We start from the raw sequence: 13,264 nt of genomic DNA, 5'->3' as shown, positions 1-13,264 counted from the left end.
AAATTTCCTCTAATCATTGTTTATGCTTTTGTTTTGATATGTTGTCTCAATATTTTCATTCTCTTGAATGAAATTATTGTTTCTATGATTTGTTCTTTAACCTACTCATTCTTTAAGATTAGGTTGTTTTAGGGGCAGCTAGGTGGTACAATGAGTAGAGCACTGGCCCTGGAGTCAGGAGGAGCTGAGGTCAAATCTGGCCTCAGACATTTAACATACTAGCTGTGTGACCTTGGGCAAGTCATGTAACTCCAACTGCCTTGCCTTGCCTTCTGCCCTCCCAAAAGAAAAGGATTAGGTTATTTAATCTCCAATTGGTTTATATATGTATGTGTGTGAATGGGACAGATAATTGTGAAGACTTCACAGGGTATGTCTAATGGAGAGGTTTTGGGATTTGGCCTTGTAATTTTGGAAGGCATGCCCTTCCCCCTGTCTCTCTCTCAGATGTTAGAAGATAATGAACTTCCTGTGAGCTATTTGTTCTGTGTTCCAGGAAGGGTCTCTCCTTCCCCCACCCCATTTCTTTTCCTAGACTTTCAGACGCCACCCTGGCAGTTAAGTTCTGATAAGGAAAAACCTGAATGGACTGGATCAATCTTGGTCCTCTGTGTAGTTTTCGTGCCTAGACTGTAAGCCTACCTCCTAGCCAATGGTGAGAAGGGATAGAGGTGGGTGGGAATCTTTTCATTAAGACTATAAATTAAGGCAGGTTCCCTTTTACCTTGCCTCATCCCTTATGGAGGTGTTCCCAAATCTTGCAAGGTTTGTAGAATAAATTTACTTTGTTTCTCTCAAAGATGTGTCACCTATTATTTTAAAAATTCTGTCCCATACACATGTGTGTGTGTGTATATATATATCCATATATATGTACATATATATGTGTATATATATATCCTTAGTCCCTCATCCAATATAATTTTTATTGCATTATGATATAAAAATGATACTTTAAATACTTCTGTTTTTCTGCTTTTAATTATAATATTTTTTGAGCACTAATGTATGGTCAATCTTTGTAAAACTACCACAAACTGCAGAGGAAATGGTGTATTCCTTTATATTTCCATTCAATTGTGTGTAGACATATATCATATCTAGTTTACCTAAAATTCTATTCATTTCATTAACTTCTTTCTCATTTATTTATTTTTGTTAGATTTTTCTAGTTCTGAGAGAGGGAGATTAAAGTCCACTTCTATTATAGTACTGCTATCTCCACCCATTCATTTAACTTTTCTTTTTAAAATTTAGATGCCATAGTATTTGGTGCCTATACATTTGGTATTGATATCACTCTATTGTCTATGGTACCTTCATCAAAATGTATATGGCAATTAAAATAATTTTGAGAGATGGAGTTTCTGGGTAATTTAATTTTTTATTAATAAAGCTAACACATTATTAATGTAAGTATGGTGATTTGGCTATCTTTCTTAGTCCAAAGACTCCTCATGGTGGTAGGCTCAGAGTTTATATGCCCTTCAAACAATAGGTGTTCCTGATTGGTTAACACACTGGGAAGTGGGCTATATTAAAATGAGGTCCTTGGGGTATATGACTTAGGTCACCCAAATCTGGGTCAAAGAGACATTAACTTCTGTATCACCTATCTTGACAATAGGGAGAATCAACATTTTCCCAGACTTGTCTGAGCAAACACAATGAGCAGGAATGCACCCCTTAGCCCAAACTTGGAAATTCTTTTACTGTTTGGTTAGATGTTGGCTTGGGTAAATCTTTAAGAGAGATTTCCTGTACTGGTAGGTTTCTAGATGTGAAAATAGAAAAAGAGAAAAACCTTGGTTCCAATACACCAATTATTTATTAAATACAAGAGATAAATATTTATTTCTCACCATTAGTTACCCCATTTATCTCTTTTAATTAAATCTATTTTAGCCATAACTTTGCCTGAGAGTATAATTGCTATCTCTGCCTTTTTTCCTTACATCACATGACACATAATAAATTCCACTCCAACACTATATTTTGACTCCACATGTGTCTCTCATTTTTAAATGTTTTTCTTCTTCTATATAACATATTGTTGAATTCTGATTTTCAGTCCATTCTGCTTTTAGTTTCCATTTTATGGGTGAGTTTATCCCACTCACATTTAAAGTTATAACTACTATTTGTGAATTTCTTTTATTTTTTTTCTTTTCCTATTTTTCTTTTCTCCCTCTCTTTTTACCCTTTCCTTGTTACCTTATCTTTTCCCCTTACCCTCTTACTCCTTATTTTACCTACCCCTATAAAATGCCTTTGCTTTTCTTCTTCCCCACCATCCTAATCTTATTCTATAAACCATTTTAAAAGTCCCTTCCACATACTATCCCCCAGTTATCTCACCTCTCTAGAAGTTCAGAAGACTTCTAAACCTCTTCAGACATATATGTTTTTTCCTCTATGACCCACATGAGAGTCAGGTTTCAATATTTCCAGCTCTCCATCTGCTTCCTCCTTCTTAGTTCTTCCTTTCATGTCCTATTTTTATGAGATAATTTTTCTTGTTAATGTTTTCCTACCCAATTTTGTTTATCAGAATCACCTCATCATATACAACTCTGACCCAGTCTTTCTTTTAAATTACCTTAGTAATAACAATTTTAAAAATTATTAATATAATAAATAATAATGACTACTATTAATAATATTTTTATATCATAAGTATGCAGTTTTACCTTAGTACTTTATAACTAGCCTTTAATGATTTTCTTATATTTCTTCTGGAACTTTTATATCGAGTTTTCCATTGAGTTCTTGCCTTTTAGTTACAAATACTTGTAACTAAAGTTCATCTGAAAGTTCATCAAACATCTATTTTTCCCCATTCAGGATTTTACTCAACTTTGCTGGACAAGTTATTCCTGGGTGCAACCCAGCTCCTTTGATTTTTGAAATATAATGTTCCTAGACCTATGGTCTTTTATGTAGAAGGTGTTAGGTCATACAAAATCCTGATTGCTTTTTGTATTATTTAACTTGTTTTATTTTCCGTGTTGCTTGTAATATTTTCTCCTTAACTTGGGAATTTTGAAACTTGGCTAAGTTTTCTTCCTTTGAGGTGGTGATTGAGAGATTCTTTCTATTTCTACTTTACCTTCCTGTTCTGGAATTTCAAGGAAACTTTCCTTAATAATTTCTTGTAATATTGGATCCAGATTCATTTTTTATCATAACTTGCAAGTATTCTGACAATCTTTTGTCTCTCCTTGATCTCTCCTCCAGATCAGGTTTTTCTCTTCCGGTTTTTTTTAGGTTTATTATTTCTTGGTTTCCTATAATGTCATTCAATTCTATTTTTCCACTTCCAGTTTTTAAGGAATTATTTTCTTCTTTAAGATTCTGTCTCACTTTTCCCAGTTGGTTAGCTTTCCCTTCATAATTTCTTTGAATTGTTTTATTTTTTCCTAATTTTTCCTCATTCTCTCTCATTGATTTTTAAATTTCTTTTTATTTTCTTCCTTAAATTTTTGTATCTCTTTTTCCAATTGGTTAACTAGTTTTTTCTAATTTTACCTCAGTTGTTCTTATTTGATTTTTTAAATTCCTCTTTAAGTTATTCCAATATTTCTTTTTGGGCTTGTGAACACTTGATGTTATCTTTAGGGTTGGAGCAGATTTTTTTGTAACCTCACTGAGGAAAGGAAAGAAAAAAAGAAAGGAGAGGAGAGGCAAGGAGAGGTAAGGAGGGGGAAGGAAAGGTCTGAATCTAAAGCTAAAGAAATTCTGGAATAAGAACAGACTGTAAAATTATTGCATCTGAAAAAAAAGTGGCAAAAGGAATTACCTCAGAAATCCTAGACAGAATGAAATGAGAACCAGAACACTTTATACAATTAAAAGACTTCATGCAAAAAACACTTTGAAAAACTCAATAATATTGATGAACTAAATGACAAACCTTATTTCTGAGGGGACTGACGATGAATCATGTTATTGGCCACTTGAGGAAGAGGGGATGTGTGAAGTCATTGACATTTCAAATGCCATTAAGTTCCTCTCAAAATTCATGGTACTCATCACATTCCAGCTGAGATTTACAAGGGAGGTTTCCACCATTCTATAAAAACTGACTGAAATCTTCTGGGTTATGTGGTAAGAAGAGGTTATAGAAGTTCAAGGATGCCCCCATTATCCATCTCTCTAAAGGAAAAGGAAATAGGTTGTCCCACGACAATTATTGGAAGGTCTCTTAGTTACAACTGGCCAGATTCTTGGCTGAGTCTTCTTAATCAGCTGGTCCTTTGATGGTCATCTTCCCCAGAACCATTGAGGCTTCAGAAAAAAAAGCCAAGAAATGGTTGATATAATGTTTGCTGCCAGAAAAATCCAGGAGAAATGTCAGGAGCAAAATAGAAGCCTGTATACATTTGTTGATCTAGCCAAGGCCTTTGATACTGTCAGTCATGAGGGCTTGTTGAAGATCATGGCAAACTTAGTGAGAGAAGTTTTTCAGTATTGTAAATCAGTTTCATGAGAGTATACTTGCTGGAATTCTGGTAAGTGGAGGATGTTCTCATGTTTTTCTAGTCACAAATGGAGTGAAGAAAGGCTGTGTGCTTGCTCCTATGCTTTTTAGCATGATGTTTTAAGCAATATTGTCAGACATCTTCAACTGGGATGAAAATGCCATCAAAGCCAGCTACAATGCTGACAGCTAGTTATTTCATTTGAAGAGGTTACAAGCCAAGGCTAAAGTGGAGAGAGTTGGTGTGTACTTTCTGTTCACATATGATTATGCACTCAAGGCAGCATCTAAGGCTGAGATTCAACAGAGTAGAGATCAGTTCTCTGCTCCTTGTGCTAATTATGGATTGGCAATTAGCACCAAGAAAAGAGAGGTTCTACACCAGCAAGCCCCGCAGCATCCAAATGTGGAACCTTCTGTTACAGCAAATGGAGAAATTTTGAAAGCTGTGGATAAATTCACTTACCTTGACAGGATACTATCCAGGGATGTACAAATTGATTATGAGGCTTACAACTGAATTTTTAGAACTAGCTCAATGTTTCAGAGGCTCTGAAGGAAAGTGGGGGAGAGAAGAGGTATTAGGCTGTCACTGAAGGTCTACAGAGCCTTTGTCCTGACCTCCTTGTTGTATGCCTGTGAAACCTGGATAGTATACCAGTGCCATGCCAGGAAACTGAGTCACTTCCATTTGAATTGTCTTAGGAAGATTCTGAAGATCACCTTGTAAATTAAGGGACTGGACACTGAGGTTCTTTCTTTTTTTTCATAATCCACGTTTTTTTATTGTTTTTTTTTAGCAGTCATTTGTGCCATGAATTCATAGGGGATTGGTTCCAACAGCTCAGGTTCCTTGCCATTGGTTCTCACAAAGTGTGCTTCTCTGGGTGTAGCAGGCTGGCATTTCAGTTGAACCCAAGTGCCTTTTTCTTTGGCTTTCTTCTTCTGATCATTTTCCTTTACACGCTTCAGGAAGCTGTCTCTGCCCTTAGAATGCTTAATATGCTCAATATGCACATTAATTCTCTTGGCTAGAATCTTGCCCTTAACCTGTTTGTTTACAACAGTGCCCACAGCACGTTGAGTGACATTATAGAGTAACACGTCTAGTCTTGCCATGGTAACATTGGTGGGGCATTCCTTGCTGAACTGTGCCCATACCCTTGATACCTACAATATTGCCTTTCTTGTATATTCGCATATACATTGCCAAACGGACATCATGTTTTTGAAAGGGCCTAGAAAACATGTAGCGTGTCCCTCTCCTTTTTCCTTTTGTGTTTGTCATTTTGGCAACTCACTGGAATATGGCGGAGCCGGCAGAAAAGCACTGAGGTCCTTTCTTAAGATGACCTACCAAGAATTTGAACTCTACTGCAAAGAGCACAGCTCTGATGGGCTGGCCACGTCATTCAAATGCTAAAGTTGTTTGCCCAAAAGACTATTTTATGCAGAACTCACAAAAAGCAACTTCTCACATGGAGGTCAGAATAAGTGATACAAGGACACTCAAGGTTTCTCTTAAGAGCTATAGAATCCATAATAGGACATGGGTGACACTGGTATAAGACTGTCCAGCGTGGTGTGCCTGCATCCAAGAAGGTGCTCTACTATACAAACAAAGCGGAATTGCAGTACCTTAAAAGAAATACGATGTGCACAAATTTAGAGACTACTCTAAATGTTCATATAGACCAGGCCTGTACAACATATGGCTGGCAGGCCAGATATTGTGCAGGCCTCTTTCACGTTCTCTACATTTTCACAGCTGCCCGAAATCCTTTGGCAGGCCACAAATGGTGCTCAGATGGTATGTTGTGCAGGCTTGCCCTAAAGGAACTTTGCGTGGTCAGTTTTTTTTTGTTTGTATTGGCAGGGCAATTGGGGTTAAGTGACTTGCCCAAGGTCACACAGCTAGTACATGTGTCAAGTGTCTGAGGCCGTATTTGAACTCAGGTCCTCCTGACTCCAGGGCCAGTTCTCTTACTGCACCACGTAGCTGCCCCTTGCATAGTCAGTTTTGCTGAGGGATTTGCATTTTCTTCAGGCTGCCAAAATGCTCTGGTGGACCACAAATGGAGTGTGGGCCATAAGTGGCCCATGATGCTGTGCAGACCTGATACAGACTATTTTTCCTCACCTCACCTATGGCACAGCCTTCTGAGCTCATATTGTTCTAATCAGCCACAGTTGGAAATCATGTACCTTGACCCCAACATGCTGATATCATTTAGGTCCTCTTCAAGTACAAAGGACAATAACCAAACAAGCAACTAACCAACCAATACCCAAGCAAATAAGATGTGAAAGCTTTCCATCCCCAAGTGCCTCAAAGACATACATAGTTTCTATGTTTATTTTTGTTATTATTTCTGGTTGGGTGGTTAGGTGGTTTGTTTCATACTATTATTTTCAGTTCTTCCCATTGGCCCCATTGATTGCACAATAAAAATATAATATTCATAACAAAAATAAATACCCCACCAAAACAAATCCCCACATTGGCTAGGCCTAACATTGTGTTTCTGCTTTAGAAGTCCATCATCTCTCAGGAGGTGGGCATTGTGCTTCGCCCTGAGTCCTTGGCTTTGTGCTTTATCCTTGCATTGCTCAGATTTCTGAAGTCCTTCAAAGTAGTTTTTCTTTATGCTATTACATATTGTCCTGCTCTGCTCACTTCATTCTAAATCAATTCATGAATTCTTTTAATTTCCCTCAAATTTGTCCATTTCATAATTTTATGGCATAATAATATTCCATTCCATTTGTATAACAAAAAATCAAAGGCCATTCTATTATAATAGGTTGGCAGCTCTAATTTTCTAGTTTTAAGCTAATGCAAAAAGAACTGCTACAAAGGTTTTGGAAAATGCCAGTCGTATGCTTCTTCCTTTGATCATTTTAGTGCTTAGACCGATTAGTGTCATTTCTGGGTCAAAGAATGCAAATAATTTAGTAACTTCTGGAAAATCATTCCCAATTACTTTCCTGCATGACTGGTCCAGTTCACAGCTTCACCAGTAGTGCACTGAGGTGCCTCTGATCATTGTTATTGTAGGAAGGTAGGTGGCACAATAGATAGGGAGTTGGAGTTGACATCAGGGAATCCTGAGTTCAAATCAAACTTCAAACATTCAACAGCAGGATGACTCCAGTGCAAGTTACTTAACCTCACTGTTCCTCAGTTTCCTCTACTATAAAATTGAGATAATGATAGAACCTACCTCACAGGATTTTTGTGAGAATGAAATAAAATATTATTTGTGAAGTATGTTGGAAGCTTTTAAGCACTGTATCAAAGCTAACTTGTATTATGATGATTATTTTCACTTTTTTCATTTTAGCCCATTTAACAAGTGTGAGATGAAGCCTTAATTACTTATATTTGCATTTGGAGAATTTTTTTTCATGTGGTTGTTGATAGCTGTTAATTCATTATTTGAAAAGTACCTTGCATATTTAATCCATTTATCTATCACTAAATGTCTCTAAGTCTTATAAATTTGAATCAGTTCCTTATGCATATTTTTATAGAAGACATGTACAGAATATTAAGCACAGAAATAAACAAAAAAACCTTGCAGTAAAACTTTTCCTCAGTTACTTATTTTTCTTCTGAATTTAATTACATTAGTTTTGTTTGTGGAAAATCTTTTTCAATGTTATAAAATCACAACTGTTCCTTTTCTCTGCTATGATCCTCTTCATACTTTGGATATAAAATTATTCCATATCCAAAATCTGAAAGCAACTTCATTCCTTTTTTTCCTAATTTGCTTATATGTACATCTACATCTGAGCTGTATATCTTTTTGCTGCTTGTTTTTAGTATTTTATTTGAGCTGTTGGTATATGCCTGATGTCTTCCACACAATTTTCCAATTTTTTAACCTTTTTTATGTCAAGGCCTTAGCCAAGTACTTGTGGTCTTCAGATGTATGAAACATTATGTTAAAATGTTCTTTTGCTCCTCAGTGCCAGTTTGCATCAATGATTACCGCTTTCAAACATTATTTGAGATCTGGCAGTGTTAGGACCTCTTCTTTACCACTTTTTTCATTAAGAAAAAATGAGATTTTTGTTCTTTAAAAATCTAATACTACCATATGTGAACAAAGCATCACAAACTTTTCAATCTTCATATAGGTCACTGGGGAAGGGGTGAGTGGAGGTGGGAGCATCAGGATCACTATGCTGGTGAGTTGGCCTTCGGTTCTTTGTCGTCTAGAAATTACCTTGTGGAGAAGTCTTAAAATCTTCCTTCCTCCTGTTATCTGTGGTGGTTAAGAAATAACTCTGTCCAGATTATCTTTCACTCTGCCATATTCCTAGAATTATCCCTTCAATTCATAAGCTAATACCTCCCCCCCCAATTTTAAAGAAAAAGAAATAAAAATGATATCTAGTAACAATCTGAAAATTCTGTTGTATTTCATTCACTTATACTATTGGTCTGAGTAAAATACCAAATAAGTAAGTGTCATCCATTTTCATACCTCCTCCCAACTATTTAACATCCTCATACTCTTAGTTGCTCCATGATTCTCTGGCTACCTTATTGAAACTGAAGTGTAAATGAAAGAGGGACCATTTCATGAGGCTGACTTTTTTCACCTGCAATCTTTATTTTAATATTATTACATACTCCCAAATTAATATTATTTCTTCATTCAATTACAAAAATGATTCATTTCTTTCTCCACTGCAGTGGGAAAAAACCTCACAAAAATACGCAAAATACTGAAAAATATTTCCTGCGTTGCCCACACAAATAAGTGTTAGGTAGATGTTAGAGACAGATAAATATATAAATATTGAGCTATATATCTAGGTATAGCTATCCATACCTACATAGATAGCTATACTGAGATATAGCTATATCTATATATCTTTATCTACCTATAAATCAGTTTATTGACAATGATACGTATAAATGTTAACAAAGTGGGCCACTCTGGCAACCTCAGCAGAGGCGTGACCTTCAGAGAAGGACAGGACCTTTCATTTAACAAACTATGAAGAATGGATCTTCGTAGGTGTGGAAAAAATAAGTTAATAAGTTGTAGGGAAGGGGCAGGAACATTATGATTGGCTGCTGAGAAAGATGGCTGGCATTCAGGTAAAGTTAATCAGGCCCTGCTCTACCAATTAAGGAATGTTAATTGTTTTAGGGGCCCTTCTGTATCTTGAGTCTTTCTTGTTGGAAGAGATAAAACCTCCATTAAGTACCCCAAAACAGGAAAGGACAGATGACATATGTTTTGGGGATGGCAATATTGTGTGGTTAAACAAAGGGATATCCATGAAATATCCAGGGGATACTAGAATGAGAGATAATAATTTTTATTTTGAACTAAACTATCTTTGAGCTAGCTCAGATGGATTTTTGAGGTTAACTCAAGCAAAGTGTATGCAATTACACAATTTACAAAATTACAAAATTTATATAGAATAAAATCAGTTACATTGCTGCATGGATACAGAAAAACTCAGAGGTAGTATTAATTTTAATCTATTCACAATAGATAGATAGAAATACCTAAATATTGATACTCATACATAGTATATATACATGTATGGAACACATACATATATTTGAGCATATACATATAGATCTATCTCAGTCTATCCATGTATGGATTTATCTATATTTTATTACTTTGCATTTCTATATCTTTTCTGTAAGAAGCTGGATAGCATTATCCTTTCTTATTCCTGGCATGCAGCTAAAATTATAACAGGTTAAAGGGTGACTCCAAGGGAAATAGATGTCACAGCAAAGTAAGTTATCATTATTAATAATCATGAACATCTATTTAGTGTTTACAATTTTTTACAGTTTTTTAAAGCTTTTTTGTTCTCAAAAATTATCTTGTAAAGACATTACATGTATTATTTTCACAATTATTACAGTTGAGAAAACTGAGACGCAAAGAAGTTAAGGAGTTTAACATTTTTACCATGCTCCTCAAATATAGAGACTTGATCAGATCCCAAGAATTCCTTTCTCTAGGTTCAGCACCTTATTTTCTACATAATATTTCCTCACAAAATATTCAGAGACCTTTTCAACCTAGAGAACTCAAAATGAAAAGGAAGAAATGATAAAGGCTGTTCATACGACATGGACACTTGTTTAATCTAATGCAAGGTGTCAAATACATGGCCAAGGGACCACATTGTGGTCCATGATACTCCAGAGTGTTACTTGAATTGGATTAAAATTTAATTAGCAAATATTTAACAAACTTAGTAAAAATACAGTAAAAAGCATATAATATTAAATTTTAAAATGCAGTTATTATGAGACCCACAAAGACCCTTATGTTTGGCTCTGTGGCCTCTCTTTTTAATTAAGTTTGACAACACTTGTCTAATGGAAAGAAAAGTAAATTTGGAACCAGAAGACATGAGTTTAAAAACTGCCCATGTTTCTGATAATCTGTGTCAGTAAGGGCAGGACACGCAATGTCTGGACTGAAATGGTCTTTTTGAAAATTTGAAAGAGTTTCAATACCTGATTATAGAAGTCCTTTCTAGCATTAGGCCTATAATCCTTATGTTTCAATATTCTTGCCCCTCTCCCACCAGCCTCTGAAAAATGTTTGTTTGTTGAGCATGGGTATGGTCAAATGCAGAGTTGTCCAACACACTGTCAGGCAGCAACATTTTGTCCCATGATGCTCCTGACTGTGAGTTGAACTGGACTAACATGTAATAAGGAAATATTTAAGAAAACTAATAAAAATACATTGAAAGACAGATAATGCTGTTGTTTTTCAGTCATTTCAGCTGTGCCTATCCCTTTGTGATTCCATTTGGTCTTTTTGTGGCAAAGTTACTGGAGTGGTTTTGCATTTCATACTCCAGTGGGTCCAGTGAATCCATTTTGTTAGGCAATTAAAGGTTAAATGACTTTCCCAGGGTTATACAGCTAGAAAGAGTCTGAGGCTAACTTTGCACTTAGGACTTGCTGACTCCAGGACCAGTGCCCTATTCGCAGAGCCACATGCTATCTCTAAAACACAGACAACACTACATTTTAAAACAAAATCATATAACCTACAGGCTTCCTTGTATATGTCTCAGTGGCCTCTGTTTCTATTTGAGTTTGACATCATGAGTCTAATGGAAGGAAAAGTGGATTTGAATTCAGGAGACATGAGTTGAAGAACTAACTATGCCACTTATAATATGTATCACCAAGAGCAGGACACATAATTTCTGAACACTGTTATGAAAGAGGAAAGTGTTTGAGTACATGATCTCAGAGGTCCTTTCTAGCATTAGGTCCTATAATCATTAGATTCCAGTGACCTTGCCCCTGTACCACCATCTTCTGAAAGAAATTTGTTTGTCACAGTGTTGGGACAGGATACTGGGAGGGGGGTAAGGTTGAGGACACTGTGGCATAGGAGATAGGAGCAAACATTTCCTATGCCACAGAGCATGCCAGGATTTGAGGATTTGGGAGTCAGAGAAGATCAGCACAAAAGGACTCATGGCTGGGAACCATGTTCCTAGGAGATCTAAGGTGGCCACGAACCAGGATTCATGTTTCTCCATTTGAAAGAAGTAAAATGACAAGCTAGAATTAATGGAATAAAAGGAGACATATGTGCTCACTAGCAGGAGGACAGCATGGGTGGCTCTTTTCTCAGGGAATATTCTGGAAGACAGGTAAGGATTGTGAATATGTTTCACTTGCTGGTGGTGTCTGTGCAGGAGAAGTACCAAGTAGGCACTGGCCCAGATCATGAATCCCATACACATAACATCAGGAATAGAAAAGACAAGTACAAAAAGTGCAGCATTAAAAGAGTCAGGGGTTAAAGATGAACAATATCTCAGATTCCATATCTTTGTATTGTTAGTCAGATACCCTGAGTTATGCATTGATCCAATCAAAGTGAAATTGATCAGCAGGTAGAAACACCAGCAGAGGAAGCAGGAGGGGACAATATACTTTTGAGCTTGGATCTTGAGTTCTGCCCACCTGGAGTGACTGGGACTGATGGTGATGACCTGAAAACCACTCAAGAGGCAGGTGATGCTGAGGGAAACACTCCGGGCCACATTCTGGAGAAAAATAATAAATTTACACCCAACACGATCCAAGAAATTTTTCAAGCCAAAACAGGCAATCGTATGAGGGATTCCTTTGGAGAGAAGCGCTTCTGCATTGGCCAAAGCTAAATGGGCAAAAATGTACTCTATGGGTCTCAGCCTTTGGCTGGTGAGTAAAGTGAAGCTGTGTAGGCCCAGGAGGAAGAAATTCCCGAGAAGGCCAACTCCCAACTGAATAAGGAAGAAAATACCCAACACCAAGTCACTAAGCATCATTTTCTCCAAGTTTTGGGAAGAAGAATTGTGGTAAGTGCTGGCAATTCCTAGGGCAAAACGAGAGAACTATTTAATTTCTACAGTGTATTACTGAAGATAATGGGGCTCCATTTAGGAAACATTAGAATAATCTGTATGTTGGGCTAAATTCTGCTATAATTGAACTCAAATCACTAAGACTGGGTTGTATTTCCTGTATTCTTCCTTAGTAGCCAAGAAGTGAAAATTAGCAAAATATTAGGAAATAACAAAGATCTAACACCAGAAGCCCATCTTGCAATCCAGAGTTGTTTTTTTTTTTCTAGTGGGGCTTTTGATCCAAATGATGGAAAAATGAATTCAGGGGGTGGAGCCAAGATGGTGGCGTGAAAACAGGGACTTGCTTGAGCTCTCCCCCAAATCCCTCCAAACACCTGTAAAAATGACACTAAACAAATTTTA

At 36.6% G+C, this 13,264-nt stretch overlaps 1 protein-coding gene across 1 annotated transcript; it reads right to left on the bottom strand.

Annotated features, from left to right (window-relative positions):
* Nucleotides 1-11,782: 11,782 nt before the first annotated feature.
* Nucleotides 11,783-12,823, bottom strand: LOC118836411 (vomeronasal type-1 receptor 3-like). Its single transcript, XM_036743718.1, has one exon. It carries the CDS (start codon nucleotides 12,821-12,823, stop codon nucleotides 11,783-11,785), a length of 1,041 nt encoding a protein of 346 aa, XP_036599613.1.
* Nucleotides 12,824-13,264: the final 441 nt, after the last annotated feature.

This window comes from Trichosurus vulpecula, chromosome 2 (genome assembly GCF_011100635.1).
Source record: "Trichosurus vulpecula isolate mTriVul1 chromosome 2, mTriVul1.pri, whole genome shotgun sequence".
NCBI lineage: Eukaryota > Metazoa > Chordata > Mammalia > Diprotodontia > Phalangeridae > Trichosurus > Trichosurus vulpecula.
The sequence above is the reverse complement of the archived record's forward strand: the minus strand, read 5'-3'. Positions and strand labels throughout refer to the sequence as shown.